The 17,343-nt window shown below is 38.9% G+C and overlaps 1 protein-coding gene across 1 annotated transcript; it reads right to left on the bottom strand.

Annotated features, from left to right (window-relative positions):
* Nucleotides 1–3,579: 3,579 nt before the first annotated feature.
* On the bottom strand, nt 3,580–16,857 carry psmf1 (proteasome inhibitor subunit 1). The gene is made up of 7 exons (XM_040009319.1): nt 16,616–16,857; nt 15,248–15,400; nt 14,185–14,267; nt 13,599–13,796; nt 8,127–8,183; nt 5,992–6,153; nt 3,580–4,356 (listed from the first exon to the last, which is right to left on the bottom strand). Exons 1-7 carry the CDS (start codon nt 16,742–16,744, stop codon nt 4,305–4,307), a joined length of 834 nt encoding a protein of 277 aa, XP_039865253.1. The 5' UTR covers nt 16,745–16,857; the 3' UTR covers nt 3,580–4,304.
* Nucleotides 16,858–17,343: the final 486 nt, after the last annotated feature.

The raw sequence follows: 17,343 nt of genomic DNA, 5'->3' as shown, positions 1-17,343 counted from the left end.
TGCAAAAAATATTTTTTGTTAATCGTTACTCATCTCACAAAAGGATATGACATCATGCAGATAAACCCTGGCTATATAAAAAACAAAATAGAAGGCCTTAAGGGAACCAGTATAAACTTGAATTGTGTTATTGCTGTAAAGCTATGCAATCAACATCTACACTGTACGGTAAGTAAGCAATAGGAGCTTAACTGAAACGCCTGCAGATCTAACCACTGCAGTGGTTTTCATATTTAAACTCCGCCCTTCAAGTGTCCGAGTGTCCCGGCTGAGCTGGTTGTGACTTATTTTTAGATTTTTAAAAACTGACTTTGCTCTTTAGCATTAAATTCTATGTTCTAGTCTGTCTCCAGGACTCTGTCTCATTGTTATAACTGTCAGTCTTTAAACTGAGTTCTTTTTTCTTAAAGCTGCATGACGTCTTTTTATGTCTCCTCTTGTTTTTGTTTCTTGTCCCTTTTATTTATGCTCTTGAGTCAGATAAATCCCCAGTCAGCATGACTCATAAATGTCACAGATTACTGTTTTCCACAAGACAAAATGAGAACCTTGCCTATCTTTCTACCCACACAGGAGCATTAGTAAAGACCCCCTGACGATCTAAAGGTAAGTATGCCTCACACAGAACCTCTCATTAAATTTAATAGGAGAAACATCAGATGAATCTGACTGAGCTGTGTTTTGATTTTCAGACACTGATTTATGTCCCTGTCACTCCCACTCACTCTTTTTTTTTTTACTGTCCTCTTCTGGCTGCCATTTACATCCTAACAAAGCAAAACATAAAGGCTGTTTATGTGGTGTTAAACTAAAACTATAACTTTAAAAATATCCTGAAATAAATGGAAACAGACTGTTCTTTTTATGAATTTTAAAGAGGAGGAAGTCAAAGCATGGAGGAAACTGTGTGCTGACAACATCTCAGAGCAACATACCTCACAGTCCAAACTCTAATGAGCTCAAATGGGTAAACTCAGTTTTATATTTTAAAAGAACACCATGCAGCCATTCCTGTGTTGGCTTTTCCAAGTCAGTTGAGTGCTTAGCTAGCTTGGTTAGCGTGCTGTTTCCACAAACAACATGGATACAATGCACACACAAGAGCTGCTAACTAGTGCTGAATGACACAAACACACACACAAATACTCATCAGTACTCGAGCACAAACTTCTTCTTGATGTGTGAGAACATTTACCTCAGAAAGCATCAGAGAATTTCTTTAAAAATGCCCCAAATGCACAAACACATCAAACGAAATCCAGTTCAGGGACTCCAAGCAGTGAACGTGAGGACACTCAGACCCCTAATTTTAAACCTAAATAAAACACCTCACATTTGTTTTGAAGAGAGAAACAATCATTTGATTTCAAAATTATTTTTGTAGCTGGCGGCTGTAAATAACAACAACAACAACAACAAAAAGGGCTGCTGCTGTGATTTTGGATATTTAAACATGGGTATGACTCACTTTTAGTGACAGCCTCACGTGGTCATTAGAGGAGCTGCAGTTTGTTTGAGCAAGTTTTGGTCCACAAAAAATCTGCATGAAGCAAGAAACATATTTGGGCCTCATAATGATTATTATGTTCTCTACTTATGAATAAGAGAAAACCCTAATACTGTGTGGAGTCCCCCAAAGATCAGTCCTTGAGCCTCTGTTGTCTTTACATGCTTTCTTTAAAGGAAAATCATTCAAGAATACAAGGTCACTTATCATAGATATGCTAACGACACCCAGATTCATTTGGCTGTCTCACAAACGACTTTGATCCTGCCCTGAAAAACTGGAAGTCTGGATGCAACACGGTTTCCTTCAATTAAAGAGAGACATGTTTAAAACAAAGATGCACAGTTGCAACTTGAATCTACAGCCTGAATCCATGTGATAAATGTTAGTGTGATCAAAGTTTCACTGACCATACTAGGGCTGTAATCAAGTCATTTTACTCTTTCTGGCATCATTGTATTATACTCAATTGTATATAGCATTTGTATTCTATTTTATTCTATTGTGTACAGTTGTGTACAGTATCTTATTCTTATCTTATTCCAGTGTTTTTTCTTCTTCTAATTTTTCTATATAACTTTGCACTGTCCACTTTCTGCTGTTACAAAACAAAACAAATTTCCCACGTGTGGGACCAATAAAGGTTATCTTATCCAGTGCGATCCCAGCAGGAAGCTTATTCATGCCTTTATTTATTAAAAAAACACAACCAGCGGATAGTTAGTTAGTTCAAAATACTGCTACAAGAATTTTAAGGAAAACCAGGAGTGACATCACTGTGATTCTCTGCTCCCTGTGTTTGTTTCCAGAATTGAATAAAAAATATTCCTTACTGCCAGGGTTATTTAGAATAAAAAATATCCAAAATATTAATCAGTTCATCCAGGGCTGCTGGGCAAAAGGCAGGGTACACCATGCACAGGTGACCTGTCTATCACATAGAGACACAGGGAGCCACGGGTGATGAGAAATGAGCCTTGTGTGGTTCTAGAGCCACTGGTCTTCATCAGCTTTTCACCTTACATGTTTGCCATGAATCATTTTCTTTACAGGCCTTTTTTTCTCTTCAAGAAACCAGCACTGTAAGAAAAAGTTGGTCCACAAACTTCCTCTTTAGCTCTGTATTGTTCATTAGTTTCAGCTCAACAAGCTGTTATTTCCCCTGCAGGCAGGCGACAAACAGCCATCTCCAGTCCTCTGCCCAGGGAGTGCTGAGAGGTAAATATAGCACAGGAAGCTGATGCTCTGGTCACAGCAGCGCTCTCTCAGGTGCTTGTTAGAAGATAAAAAAAAAAAAGGCACACAGTGTGAGACAGAAAAGGCCTGAAAACACAGAGTTTATAACAAGCTGTTTAAACTCCACGACCTGATGCTGAAGAGAAACGTCATCTCAGTCTGCAACCATGGTGACAGAGCCTCTGTTAAACTGAATGCTAATGTCAGTATGCTAATACTGATGTTTAACAGCTCAGAGGTTGGAAATTAAGTCAGTGCCACAACTGCAGTTCCTCTGCTGGCCACTTGAGGCTGCTTCAACGGTGAGCCAGCATCCACGGTCTCCCACGTGAAAGTATCCAACCTTACAGCTAAAATAAACAATTTTACAGCCTGATGTTGAAACTGTTTTAGACTCCATGAATGTGGTTTACCTTCTTAAAAACTTTGAGATGTGAACTCGTTATTATTAAAACTTAAATTTAGGCGTGTGGCTGCTTTGGTCGAGTCAACATCCCGATTGTGCTGTTGGTGCCTCTGAGAACATTTTATTACCAATAATATGATTTGTGTTAGTTGTACTACAGCCTGTCCAAGGTACCTGTGATCCAGTTTTGGTGAGTAATTTTACACTATGAGTCAGATTGTGTTTCTCTGTGAACGCACCTGTACAGTTTTAGCTGGCCAAGCTAGCTCGCACTAATTGGTAAGTTAAAAAAAAAAAATGACGAAAACCCAAATTCCTGATTACTGTCAGGTACCAACACAGTAGCTACTGTAGAGGATGCAACAGTGGGTATGTCCATCTTTGATGTGCAGTTTATAGAAAAAAAAGTTCAGTAACAAAAACCAGAGCATCTCGTCAAAGGGTTTTTATTCAGTATATATTACTGAGATCATTAAATAGACTTGTTCAATTGACAACAATCTAAACACAAATAGAGAACCATGTTTCAGTGTTCTTTAATATTTTCACATCAAAAATGAAAAAGAAGAAGCACTCTTTTATTAATAAACTGGTAGATGGAGTTTGATGGGATCTATTATTTAGGAAGCAAAGGGCAGAGAGAGGGGTTTTCACTCGTACGTGTTTTTAGATTTAAGCATCTCGGTGGTTCTGTTGATCAAAGGTGAGATTTTTCATTTATGCAGTAATCTCCAGACTCGCAGATCTCGCCCTGCAGCCAAATGTCACCTCATTACTTCACAAAATAATACTGCTCAGCAATGTTCAGATGTTCAGTATAAAAGACAAAATATGAGTTTATTATGCACAACCTTCATCTGTATGGCATTGTTTTTAGGGGCTCTTTTATTTTCATTTCAAAGTCATGGATATTTGAGACAGCAGTAACTGGGCTTTTGTTATGTCAGTTTGCATCCAAAAGATTTAATTCATATGAAATGAGCAATCAGAAAACAAACCCTCCTTCTCAAAAAGAGAAAAATGAAAATCTTCAGGCCACAAACACGGATGAAACCAAACCCTCAGAGAGGAGAAGGCGGCTGCTATCGGCTGGAGGAAAAGATGCTGATGTAAATAGCAAACAGGAAGTAGAAAAACGGGAAACAATCCAGGGTACTACATGAACATGTCATCGTAGCCAGGAGGGGGCATGTGGTCTGGATCCGGCCTAAAAAACAAAAACAAGAGAAACACACAGAGCTGTTGTTACAGTAGCCAGTGGAAGGTGGGTGGTTCGATCCCTGACTCCTGCTGTGCACACGTCTTAAGTCTACTTGGGCAAGGATCGAGTGTGAGTGTGAATGTGAGTGCACAGGTTAGACATAGATAAAAGTGCTGTATGAATGTGTGTGTGATTTGGTGAATGAGGAGTAACCAAGTGCTCAGCTGAATAAAAATGGAGGTAATGGAGCAAATACACCGCCTGCCAATGATTAGTGGAGTCCACTGCCTGCTGTTGGACTGATTTTTGCTATTTTATTTGGAAAAGTTTCTGGTGTGTCTCCTTTATAATTCAAGATAATGCACAGTCAACCTGGAAAGCACAAAAGTTCTTGTTGCACTGATTTCAGTTGTTCACAACACAAAGCAGAAGCTCTAACAATTAAACCCTCTTTCGTGCTTCCTGACCTTTATTTTGGGCTGAAAAGCTTCATAACAGAAGCAGATTGAAAAACTGTGTATGCATTTCTGCACACTCACAGCACTTAAGGCTGCAAACAGAGGCATCCTTCATCTAATTATTTTCCTTATGGTGGTCTCATTTGTGAGTTTCATCTATATCAGTTTGGAGCTAGATAAATGCCAAGCAGGCGATTTTGCTTTGCTTCATTGCATTTGCTGAAAATGCTGCTGGGGACTCCTCTGCCTCTCCAGCAGGAACTTGAGCCGGACGGTCGCGGCTGTTGGACTGACACCGAGCGACTGGAACTTTAAACACACAATCTTACTGCAGAACTAAGACGTTTTTTTTTTTCCAGGACAACAGGCAACCTTCACTTTTTTATTAAATCTGGTTTATTAGTCTATTTAGTTACAGAGTCACTAAAATCTGTGTCTATAAATGAGGCTGGAAGGTGACTAATATACTTTTTTTTTTCTGTCATTATCTTCACGTTTATATCAAAAACAACAACTTTAAGGCAACTTTGCATGATTATCTAATAATCATGCAACATTTTATTTTACAATGAATCTTGAAAATGGCACCAAATGTTTCTATAATACGTAAGAAAATACACAACTGTTGTATTTAATTTGCTTCAAAGCTGCTTTCAATTTTATTTGTTCTGTGAAGAATTTATCTTTCAGTGGAGTAAATCATACAAATCTAAGATGTTGTAACCATTATAAGCCTTTATTTGGATTGACACAGAGTCAAGAGCTGCCTCCATTATGTAAGGTGGCTCCTCAAAACTCTTTAAATTGCTAAAATGGAGAGGCCATCTGGTATTACTGAGATTAAAATGGGTGCAGCTTTGTTGTGTTTCATTTCTGCTGAATTAAATCTGGTGAAGCTGCAGCTGAGAAGTAAAAAAAAAAAAAAAACTTTAATAAGACCACTGACTGATTTAATGCTGCTCTTGGATTTGGGTTTTTGATCAAGTCGAAAGAGAAGATCTTTTTTTTTTTTTTGAGAATTTATTTTATGTCGAAATTCAAAGTGTCTTTGACCCTTTGAGAGGTTCAGTAAAGCCTCACAGCTGAGGAGCTGTTACAGCCTGAATTAGTGCAGACAGATGGAGGCGTGTGTGTGTGTGTGTGTGTGTGTGTGTGTGTGTGTGTGTGTGTGTGTTTGTCTCACCCTGGTCTGTGACGTCCGACGGGTCCAAACGGATCGAAGCGAGCTCCTGGGGGAACGGCTCCAGGAGGCAGAATGTCTGGTATCCCACTAGACGGGTCAAAGCCAGAGCGAGGATAACCTGACCTCAAGGGGTCGACTATCATCCCACCACCGCCGCGAGACCTGAGGAGGGGAGGCGGAGTTCAGAGATTCAAGAGAAGGACACGTGTCAGCTGGTTTTGTTGACTTTGTCAAAGATAAACAGGCTACAGGTTTTATCTGAAAGTGTTTAAAAATAAATCACTAGTTAAGTAACATTAATGTTATTATAACATAAAAAAAAAAAATCCTAAACAAGTTGTACTTTCATGATTGTAATGGATGACGACGGAGCTAAAAACCACCCACCGCGGAGCGGCGGTTTCAAAAGTATTATCCAGCTTACGCTCGACATCCAAACAAGACTGTTTCAAAAACAGACGTCATAAAGAGCTCCCCAGTACAGAAATCAAACCAAAGAACAAAACGCTAATACACACTAAACACAACAAATAAAGTCCACCATGAGTTGGTTTTTAAACACGCCCACTTTGTCAGTGTACTTGAAGCACAGGTTAGGGGGATAACATCTTGCAACACAACCCAAAAACATATACAAATGGATGCCCTCTGCCCTTTTTACATTGTGTACATGTGCTGTGGGTCATACTGGATCACTTGGCTGCCATTAAAAACCTCTCATGGGCCTTATTGGCTCGGCCAAAAGCTCACCTTGTAAGTGAACCAGAAAAATCTTAAGGTGGGGTTGAGTTTAGCAATTATTAAAAACTGTAAGAAAACTAGTTACATAATAGCTGCGACTCAGTTTGGAGATGTTTGCTTCGTTCGAGTCTGAAAAGGGAAGTTGATGTTAAAGTGTCTTAAGAAAACTTTATTTCTAATGGCCAGAAGGAGACGACTCCTGGTGGTTATAAAGAAGTCTGTGGGAAAACGGCACTCTCTGAGACCTCATTAAACACTTTCCTGGAGATTTCATGGGCTGAGTCGCCTGTTTCAGGTCATACTGAATAAAACGGGGAGATCATTTTGTAAATTATGGCCACTTTTAAAGAAAAATAAGAGGACTGTCCAGTGTTCGCCCATTACCTTCAGATTTGTCTGTTACTCTCATTAACCTTGCTAGTCTCATCTGGTTACACAACACCAAGTGCTGACAGCAAAAATAATTAGTGCGAGGTTTTAAGAGTGGGTGATGTCACAGTAACTATGTCCATCTTTTATAACATCTATACTGTAAAAAACAATGTGCCATCAGCCGCCTTCTGGACGGGCTAAATTTAGTCTCTAAAAACCATAAAGCACAAACATACCAACATTACAAACGTGACGAAAGCACAACAAAGCAAGACAAGCATTGAGCACCTATGACCACAGGTGTGTTTTAACCAGGTTTTCATGTTTACATAGAAGCGAAGAGTCCCTGAATCATATATAGTGCGACTTGTAGAGATCTTTTAAAATGTTAATATCTTTTTCTGACTAAAATATGTTTGATTTTGAACCCTGTATGCCAAGCAATAGCTCTCTTTATGAAATTTATACTGGTGCCACTACCTGGACTAATTGTAGAAGAGTAATGCCTGCATACTCCTGGGGTAAAAATATCAATCAGTTATTAAAGGGCAGCTTTCAACAAAAACTTGGGTTTGATTAATTTGCTTTACTTCCACATTACAGTGAGGTATTTTGACAAGCTGATACTTAAAGCTACATATGGGGAAACAAGGAGATCAGATTAACCTTCAGTGATTTAAAAAGTGTCCTGGTGGAAGGTACTTCAATACAAAGCTTGTGTTAGCACAATAGAAAAGCTCGAGCTGATAAAAAATTAATGTTAAAACTAAACTTAGATTCTGAGTCTGCAGCTGCTTTTGTTTGTCATCTTTTCTGCGACTCTCTGACATCTGAGCTTAAAGCTTCGCTTTCAGCTGGACACGCGCCAGTAATCCAGAGCTGTCCGCTGCTGTGAGGGCCGACTGTTCATCCTCAAATCCCAGATTAGGGAAAACCCAGGAGAATGCGTAAATGCATGTCTGAGATTGAATTCCATAAACAGATTTAAAGGATTTAAACATGACAGGAAGAGACAGACTCACCCAAAGGGATCCAGATCTGCTCCTCCAGCTGCAAACGGAGGAACCATGGGGTCGGGCCTGACACACACACACACACACACACACACACACACACACACACACACACACACACACACACACACACACACACACACACACACGTAAACATCAAAACCAGTTACATACAGGATCAGTCTAACATCATTTTACAATGGAAAACAAACTACAACAGCTAGCAACGTGTCACCACTGCAAGAGCGAAAACAATAAAAACACGTTACAATAAAAGTAAAATTATAAAAATATAAAAATCTTATATCATACAATGAGCAGCTTAAACGTAAAACGAATGTGTTATGAGGTGGTAAAGACTTCCTGTATGTGTCCATGTTTCTGAGGAGATAAAAGAGTGAGAAAAATGAGTTCGGCTGCATGTCCGCTAAGTGGTGCAGAGGATGGTCTGGGTCCATTAATTATCCATAGCCATTTACCACACACAGCCACGGTCATTTGGAGGACCTTCGTCAGTTGAGGAAGACATCCCAAGTGCGGTGATTCAAACTGAATTCAATGATATGACGAACTCTCTCAGGCATGTTAATGCATTCAGCATGCGCTTTAATATTCACGCCACTGAAACGCTCCTTCGCAGCAGCGTGTTCGAGAGGAGACTACTTTTCAGTCACAATCCTTCCACATTTCTGGTTGCTGCCATGACAACGTCTGCAAGGAGCACATCAAACTCCACTAACGGTGTTCCCTCTGAGTCTTAATCAGCTCACCGAGCTCGTCCATATCACTGACTACGCGCCTCACATTCCCCATGATAATCAGTGGGACAGTTCCAGCACTGAAACCCCGGCATTTCCTCCTTTGGTCCTCTGGGATAATAGTAGGACTTACTTCAGGCAGTCAAATTGTCAGGACAACCAGAAGGTGAAGATTCTCAGAGAGAAACGTAAAGAAAAATCTCTGGTGAAAAACACACTTGATGGATGCTCAATCATCCAGGGAAGAAAATCCCCAAAAGCTGATTCTGTTCATCTGGACGTAACGTTTTCAGTGGGAGAAACTTTTTGTCACTCATCCAGGTGACTTCTTCGGTCTCAGCTGACTGCAGGTTTCCCCAAATCTTATAAAGTGTACATTTGCATAATGACTTAAACTAGCATAACTGAAGGAACAATGGGCTGGGAGGTCAGTTCCTTGATCATTAATATGTAAATTCTCAAGGAGGGGGCCTAAGGGTACATCTCTCACCATCATACAGTGCTGTGATCGCAGCCATTCCCCAACTCTCTGTGAATGGTACTCATGGCCATTGATCAGTGGCCACTGATCACAGGCTTTGATCAGTGGTTGTTGATCAATGGTCATGTGAATTTGCATATCAATGATCAATTAACTGATCTCCCAGCCCATTGTTGGAAACAAAAGGTTTCTGCCACTGAAAACGTTACATCCAGATGAACAGAATCAACTTTTGTGGATTTCCAAAAAGAGCTGTGCGAGACGACCATATTAGGGAAATCCTCTCTTAGTGACATCATTTAGAGCCAAGAGTAGAAAAAATTAGATCAGTTGTCATTTAGAGTGGTCTGAAAGCTGTACGTAATTGTACATACATGGACCTCATATAATTTGAACATTCCCTTTCCAGGCTTGTTTGAGACGACTGAATCTGGTTCTTTTTAGACGTTAAAAATGCTCAACTTTGGGACGATAGTTGATGTAGAAAATTTAGTTTTATTGCATTTTGAATGCAGAATATTGATGTCCATTTGACAATCGCTAGCTGGTTCATTATTTTACATACATAGTTACCTTATTGATTATTAAAGTATTCTGATTGTGGTATATTTAAAAGAATGCAAAAATTAAAAAAAAAAAATTACTTTTTAAAAGGCTTCCCAAATGTGAAAACTTTTGGGAAGTCAGCTTTTGGGAGACTGAAGGACTGAGGAGACACAGTAAAGGAGTTGTTAGCACTGTCACCTCACAACAGAAAGGTTCCTGGTTCAAATCCCAGCTGGACTTTTCTGATTGTAGTCTAAAGGGCTTTAAGTGGTCAGTAAAAACCAACGCAAAAAGCAACACGTTTTAAGAATCTGTGAGTTTAACTTTTGAAAACTAATTCTGATTCCCTAACATTTCATAGATGTTTGGGGGGGTAACAGTTTCCATCTTAACAAAAACATGTTATCTAATTATTTTAGAATTCTCATTTATTTATTGATCCTACAACCATTATTTCACTTTAACTGGATCCTGCAGCTTAGAATCATCAATGACTAATGTCATTTATAAAAGACAGTTGCTCTAAGAGTAACTTTAAAAATGGAAACACACAGGCATGCTTGATTCAGCTTCTAGTAAGACTGGTGGAGAGTCCCACATCTGATCCATCCAACCTTCAGGTCTTCAGGTTCTGCCCCCTCCCTTGTCTTTCCTCTTTCTACTCAGTTTTAACTCAGTTTTTGCTTTTGCCATCACTCTGCTTGTTTCTCTGAATTGTTCCTCCCGAATCTTCTCTTAAGGATTCAGGAGTGCTTTCTTACTTTCTCTCCATTATCTTGGTCTGTTCTCCTCTTAACTTTTACTTTCTCCCCATCTGTCACCGTTTCTCATCCTCATCTCCCTCCTCCTCTGTCTGCACCTCTCTCGGGACAAGGAGGTGACAGCAGGAGGTCGATAAAGTGCTGACATCATCTCGCATCTCATCTGAGCGGGTCATGGCTAAGAGGACGGGGGAGGAAGAGGAGGAGGGAGATGAGATGAGGAGTGAAAGTCAGACTGATTCTGTCTCGCAGCTCTCGCTCACACACATGATCATGTTTCCATCACTTCAGACGACGTTACACTGACTTCATTTCCAGGATAACCACATTTAACATCACCAAACAAAATGCGCATTTTTATCAGAAAATGCTGCCATAAGTTAAATTTAAAGTCACTTTTAGTGGATGTTAAAGCTTTTCACGTTTACTATAAATAAACAATGAACGAATTAAAAAAAACAAACAAACAACAACCCTGCTCTCTTCAGCTTTTGTTCTATCAAACATCACCCATTAAAACACCAGTATGTGCCAATGCACTGGTGTTTCTTAAAGTTAACTAGTTAAGCTTAGCCAGGTAGTGAACCACGTCTGCAGAGATGGACTAGAGTGAAATTAATCTAAGGGACTGTTTGGTTTATTCTTACTTTATTCTGACTAATGATTTCCTGCTAACATGGATAAATTGCACTCCATCTTATTTCACAAAATAAAATTTTAAAAAAAAAGGACAGCTAATTTATCCAAGCTAACTTATTTGCTACATCTACCTGCCATTTTTCTATGACTACACTATAACATCTACTGTGACACACTAAGCAGATTTTTGCAGATGAGCTAAATTTAGCTCATCTGTTAGCACCATCCAACCACCCTGTGTTGGCTTTGCTTTGTGTCACTATGAATGACTAAAATAAATACTGTTCTAGACAGAAAGAAAGCTGTTTCCAAAACATTCTTTTCCACCAAAGAAAAATATGTTTAAACATTTTTAAATGGAGCTCAATTCATATCGTAAATAGTTTTTAGTTTTTCAAATGTGTAGAATCATCAGGAAAATGCCAAGACATCTGTTCAAAAGGTAGCCCAGACTCCCTGCCTTAACTATATGCTGAGCAATCGTGCTTACTTACAGTCAGCCGCCCAAAGGTCCATTTTCAGTAAGGAAAAAAACTCCTTAGTTAATATCAAAGACAAACAGTTAGGCGTGGTCACAGCCCTGACCTCAGCAAACGCTTTCTGATGCCTTTATCGGCTCAGTCAGGTCAAACTGATTAAAACATGAATGTATTTGGTAAATTATAGAAATTCTAATTTTCAGAAATGATGATTATCCAGGGTACGTTCACTAGGTAATGACAAGTTGTTAACCTGTGAGACGACAATATCCTCAGCTTGTAAATCAGATGCACTCCGGTCTTATCACGTCTGTTTCAAAAGAGACTTAACACACCAGAGAGTGGCTCCATCCATCTTTGGTACTGTCTATAGCTACGACCATGGATCATGTTATTTAATGTAATTTGGCAAGCTACATAAAATAGTGCAGCGTAATAGTGCAGGACAGGTGCAGTATATCATCCCTGTTTTGGCTAATGGCTGCTTGCTTGCGGACTGTGAACAAATATGAGAAGGAGAGTGATGACTACAGTGTTTCACTAAGAGCCTTCAGACCTCTTTTCTTTACAACACTGTGTCTGTACTTACTGCTCTCTGACTCGCCTCACCCTAACCTTACTCAAACCTTCTGCTTAGCCCACAGGGTTTTTATCTTTTTTTTAAAATTGATTTTATCGTTAACTCTGTTTCCCTGGGTCTTTTCCTGTGTGTTATGAATAAATCTTCCTTTTTTGGTACCGGTAGTGGTTTCATTTTGTTGTATTTATCTGGGACACCTTAAAGGCCGATCTGTGAAAATACTGTCGGACATAAACCGGTCCGCGGCACAAAAAAGGTTGGGGACCGCTGATATAGAGGATGTTACAAAGACACACACACCTATTACACTCACATTCATTCTCTGGACACTTACCAGAACGTTAAACTAAGTCTTTCCTTGTAATAATTAATTTATGGGAACTTGCTTTGTGTCCCCAGAAGGGAATGTGTAAACAGATTTAGGTCCCTGAACATGAGTAAAACACACACACACACACACACACACACACACACACACACACACACACACACACACACACACACACACACACACACACACACACACACACACACACACACACAGCCTGAGCTCTGTCCAACAGATGCTCCGTCTAGACGTATTACAAGCCACAATCTCAGCACATCCAGAGGTTTGTGTGTGTATCAAATGCCAAAATGTCAGTCATAAATATTAATAACACGAGCCTCTGATGCCATGAAAATGTTAAGGATTACAACTTGTTGGTTGTTCATTGATTTTCTGTCATGTAGTTCTTTCCAAGTCTGCAAAGTGCAAACAAATCTAAAATCGTTCAAGGTTAAACTGGACTTTTAGACTGTTCGAATTTATTAAGTGAGTGAGTAATGCACATTAATGCACACAAAACAGGAAAACCTGAACACGCCAGACTGCCAATGAATAGACTAAACTATATTCAGCCTGAGTAAAACTAGAAATACCACAAATATAAGGTTAAAACTTCATTAGATTAATTACTTGATCCTATGCTGGTGGGAGAACCTCATTAATGAGCAAAAGTAGGTGGATATAGAAAAATTAGCAAGCAAGGCATTCGTTATTATCTCTATTTGACTCATAGTTTCAGGCAGTATCCTCTTTTTTCCACAAATGCAAAAGAGAGAGAAACCAGGAACATTACAAATATGTGCTAACAATAACTGTGTGTCACACATGACAGTAAAATGAACATATTTAACGATCAGTTCATGAGTTTTGTTGTAAAGTTTTGCATGCACAGTTTGTATCATCACCAACCAGTGAGGGTGTGTCCCCTGGCGAGGATTCCTGCTGGGAATACGGAGGGGGTCACTGTCCTCTCCTCTTCTTCTCTGCTCCTCCTCTTCCTCATCCCGCTGACTCTTCCTCTCTGCTCTCTGTCCGGTCGGTCTGTCCAGGGGGGGCAGCAGCTGAGTCTTCACCTTCTCTGACAAACTGTCTGCATCTTTGAACACACTGCAGAGAAGAGAGATGACTTCATTTATTTTTCAGCTCTATATGTTTATTTTCTGACTATACCAGAGTTGCTAAGCATGACTCACAATTCAAAATAATCTTTAGTTATCAAACAAACTGCCCTTCAAGGCCACCCTCCCTACCAGACAACCTTTTTATAATAGGCTTTTTCCAACAAATAAAAGATTTCAACAACAATCTGAGATGACCTTATAAGGCAGGCTGAGTACGAGGCATACTTTATTACTATTTATACATTTCTTCCTAAAGTTGGAAAGTTTGTCCCTTACAGGATCCAGAAGTCTAACACAACAGTTAAAATAATCAGAACAACATAAGACAACAGAATAAAAGCTTAATAAAGTAGAGCAGCTCAAAAAAAAATAACCTGTCAAATGTGTGAAGCTGGTCAGTGTTCACGTGGTCGTTGATGTTCACCGTTAAGTCCGACACCTGCTGTGTGCTGGAGTTCTACACACACGCGCGCGCGCACACACACACACACACACACACACACACACACACACACGATCCATTAAAAAGATAGATTAACATTGAGAATAATATCTCAACAAACCAGCAAATAATAAACTGAACCTAAATCATATTTTCTTATTTTACGCAACTGTGTGTCAGATCTTTGCATAGATCTACATTTCTCCAGTCTTACAGTGCAGTAATACGACCCGTATACGAATGACAAAAAACTAAAACTCACTGAACTAAACACTAAACTAATCGAAACATTTTAATCGATACAAACTCGAATGACCGGAAAAAAACCCACAAATTTAAAAGTAAAGTGTTTGCGACCTCACCCCTGGCTGCAGTGATGTCTGCTCTGAACATCAAGATTCAAACTTAGAAAATCTGACTTGATCCCTTTTAAGGCTTTTTAATGGATCCTTACATCAGGACTGAAATGCAGGATAAACTGGTCGGTCTATGTCAGTGCTCCAATGAAAAATAATCCAGAGGAAAAAATCTTCTTCTTAACCTCCTAAGACCTGAACTCTTTCATGGCATTTTAAATTTCTCTTTGCTATTTGGGCTGATTGGAACCTGATGAATTTAAAAACTAAGAATTATCAGATTTTTATTTTTTTTTTTACCCAATTTTTTGTTTCTGAGAAAAACGAGATCCACATATGAGGACATTCGTTTTAAACTTTGATAGAACAGTGGCAGTATAACGTCCTCGTAAGTGGACATCAGGCCCTTGTAGAGAAAAATTAAGTATTTTGGTCTAGACAACCCAAAAATGTGATGTCCACATATGTGGACGCCAGGTCCTGGGAGGTTAAGGGGAATTATGCAAAGTTTCAGGTTTCTGCTGTCATTAATAGAGGGAAAAAACCCCACACACTACCATAATTTTTAAAGCACTATTTTAAATTGCCATTGTCTAGAAAACTAATTAAGACCAGTCCTTCAAATGTTTATGTGCTTACCATCAGATTGAAGATCAAGGTGGAATCAACAGTGATTGCCTTGAGGAGCATTTGGGTGTCACTGTTGTTGGCTTTGTATCGCAGACTGTACAGCTCTTTGTTGTTACTCCAGTCAGCAGGCAGGAGCTCGGACTTCTTATCACTGCTGCGGGCCTGGAGCAGGAAGGTCACAGAGGTCGTGAAGACAGATAAAAACAAAGGGGGTCAGTTCAATCAGAAACCTGCTTTTTCTTTTCACAATATTTGTTATCAGAATTTGGCCAGTTCACTGCAAATAACAAAGCAATACATAAGAACTACAGCAAGAAATATGTGTTATTATTAGATATGACATATACTAATCTCATCACTAAGGTTGTAAGATTGTTGTAAAAAAAATTGTAAACAAATTGCAGATTCTTGTGTTGCTGCAGTAAAACAGACTAAAACTAGCTAACATAAACAAGACTAACTCTATAATTAAAATGTGACAAAACAACATTGGTCAATAACGTAAAAATTCCACATAATAAAATAAAAAACGAACGTGGAAAAAATAAATATAATAATGATAATGATACACATAAAAATCCAGTAGAGTGAATTCATTTTTTAGGTGCATAAAAATTTCTCATTATTTATATCTAAAAAAAAAAAAAAAAAAAAAAAAACCTTTTCAACATGTCATCATGTTCAAAATAAAGAGAAATGTCTCATTTGGAACTGGGTCACTTTACTAAATGGTAGGTGTCATTCCAGAGTGTTTTTATGTAAAACAATCACACAGAGATGCCAAACGTTTCCCTTTTCACGTTAAATCTCATTATAAATGCTTCATTTTAAAAATAATACTGATTACCTGTTGATTTCTGTAAAATGAACAATGGGAGAGGGTGGAGGATAGCAAGGCTGCACACTAACACGAATCTGTGTCATAAACTCTCGTGGTGTTTCAGGATGACTGCCCCCAGTGGGTTAGCCAGCTAAAGATGACATGACAGTTTTGGTAAACTGTCCCTCTTAAAACAGATGCCGTCAAACTGAATATCAGCCATGACAGTTGGATTAAAGAAACCTAAAACGCATTTCTCACACTTTTAAATTCTTCGCGTTAACGTCAGCTTCACACGGGAGGTGATGCTTGTTTATGAAGCTATAGCTAATGTACGTTGAGAATTACATACAGAACTCCCTTGGAAAAACCGACATTTTAAGAATTATTGGAATTACGGTCTGAAAAACATCGAAAACCACATATACAGAATCTTTTTGCTAATATTTAATTTGCATTCCTCAATTTGGCGTAATAATGATGTAAAAAGAAAATATTATCTTTGCCATAATGTGGGATAATTTAACACAAGATTTAGCTAAACTAAGCGAACTCACCTCGTCTCCTGAGCCGATGCACCTGTATCCGTTCTTTATCAACTCCCAGTGAACAAAACACACAACGGCGTCCTGCGGGCAGGTGATGTTACCTGCGACACAGGTGTACAACACCTCCAAGCCAGCCATGTTTTCCTTCAATCTGCCAACATCGGTACAGTTTCAGGCAAAAGAAATGAAAACGAAAGTCTGTGTAGCAGCTTCACTGAGTCAAGCTGCAGTTCGGTGCCAAGCAACAGGAACCATTTCCGCTTCCCGGCTTTTCAGTTTAAAAGCACCAGGGAGCTGACCGAACGGCACATATCTGCAAATATCCAGTGATATTATGTGACGTAATGACCTTTTTTCATTAAGCTTTATTTCTATTTCATTTAGTATTTTTAGCTTCAATTAAGTTTCATTTTGATTCACTCTCAGATTAGGTTTTCTTATTTCAGTTCAGTTTTTCTTAGTTTCTTGGTTACTTTTACTATAATGTGAGTGTATTTGTAAGGGGGAAATTTAGACGAAGTATTAAAATACAAACTCAACTCTTCATGTCATGTAGGCATGAAGTGTTGCGTTTCTCAGCCTTACAAAACATGTGCACCAATGCACCAAACTAAAATATTTTTCTCATACCTGGGTTTTATTTTGTTTGGGTTAAATATAATAATGTTGAAATCGGCCCTACTTCAATTCATTGCATCTTAAAAGAGCTCATATCTCTGTATAACTGTTAATTTAAA

Source organism: Simochromis diagramma, unplaced genomic scaffold (genome assembly GCF_900408965.1).
Source record: "Simochromis diagramma unplaced genomic scaffold, fSimDia1.1 OVJJ01000320.1, whole genome shotgun sequence".
Lineage (NCBI taxonomy): Eukaryota > Metazoa > Chordata > Actinopteri > Cichliformes > Cichlidae > Simochromis > Simochromis diagramma.
This window is presented reverse-complemented; position numbering and strand designations above follow the sequence as displayed.

Excerpts from the sequence above, each read along its gene's own strand:
- psmf1 (XM_040009319.1), bottom strand. The coding sequence starts at position 16,744 with ATGGCTGGCTTGGAGGTGTTGTACACCTGTGTCGCAGGTAACATCACC. Across the intron at positions 15,401-16,615 it reads GCATCGGCTCAGGAGACGAG|GCCCGCAGCAGTGATAAGAA; the intron begins GTGAGTTCGCTT and ends TTCCTGCTCCAG. Across the intron at positions 8,184-13,598 it reads CAGGGGACACACCCTCACTG|GCCCGACCCCATGGTTCCTC; the intron begins GTTGGTGATGAT and ends TGTGTGTGTCAG.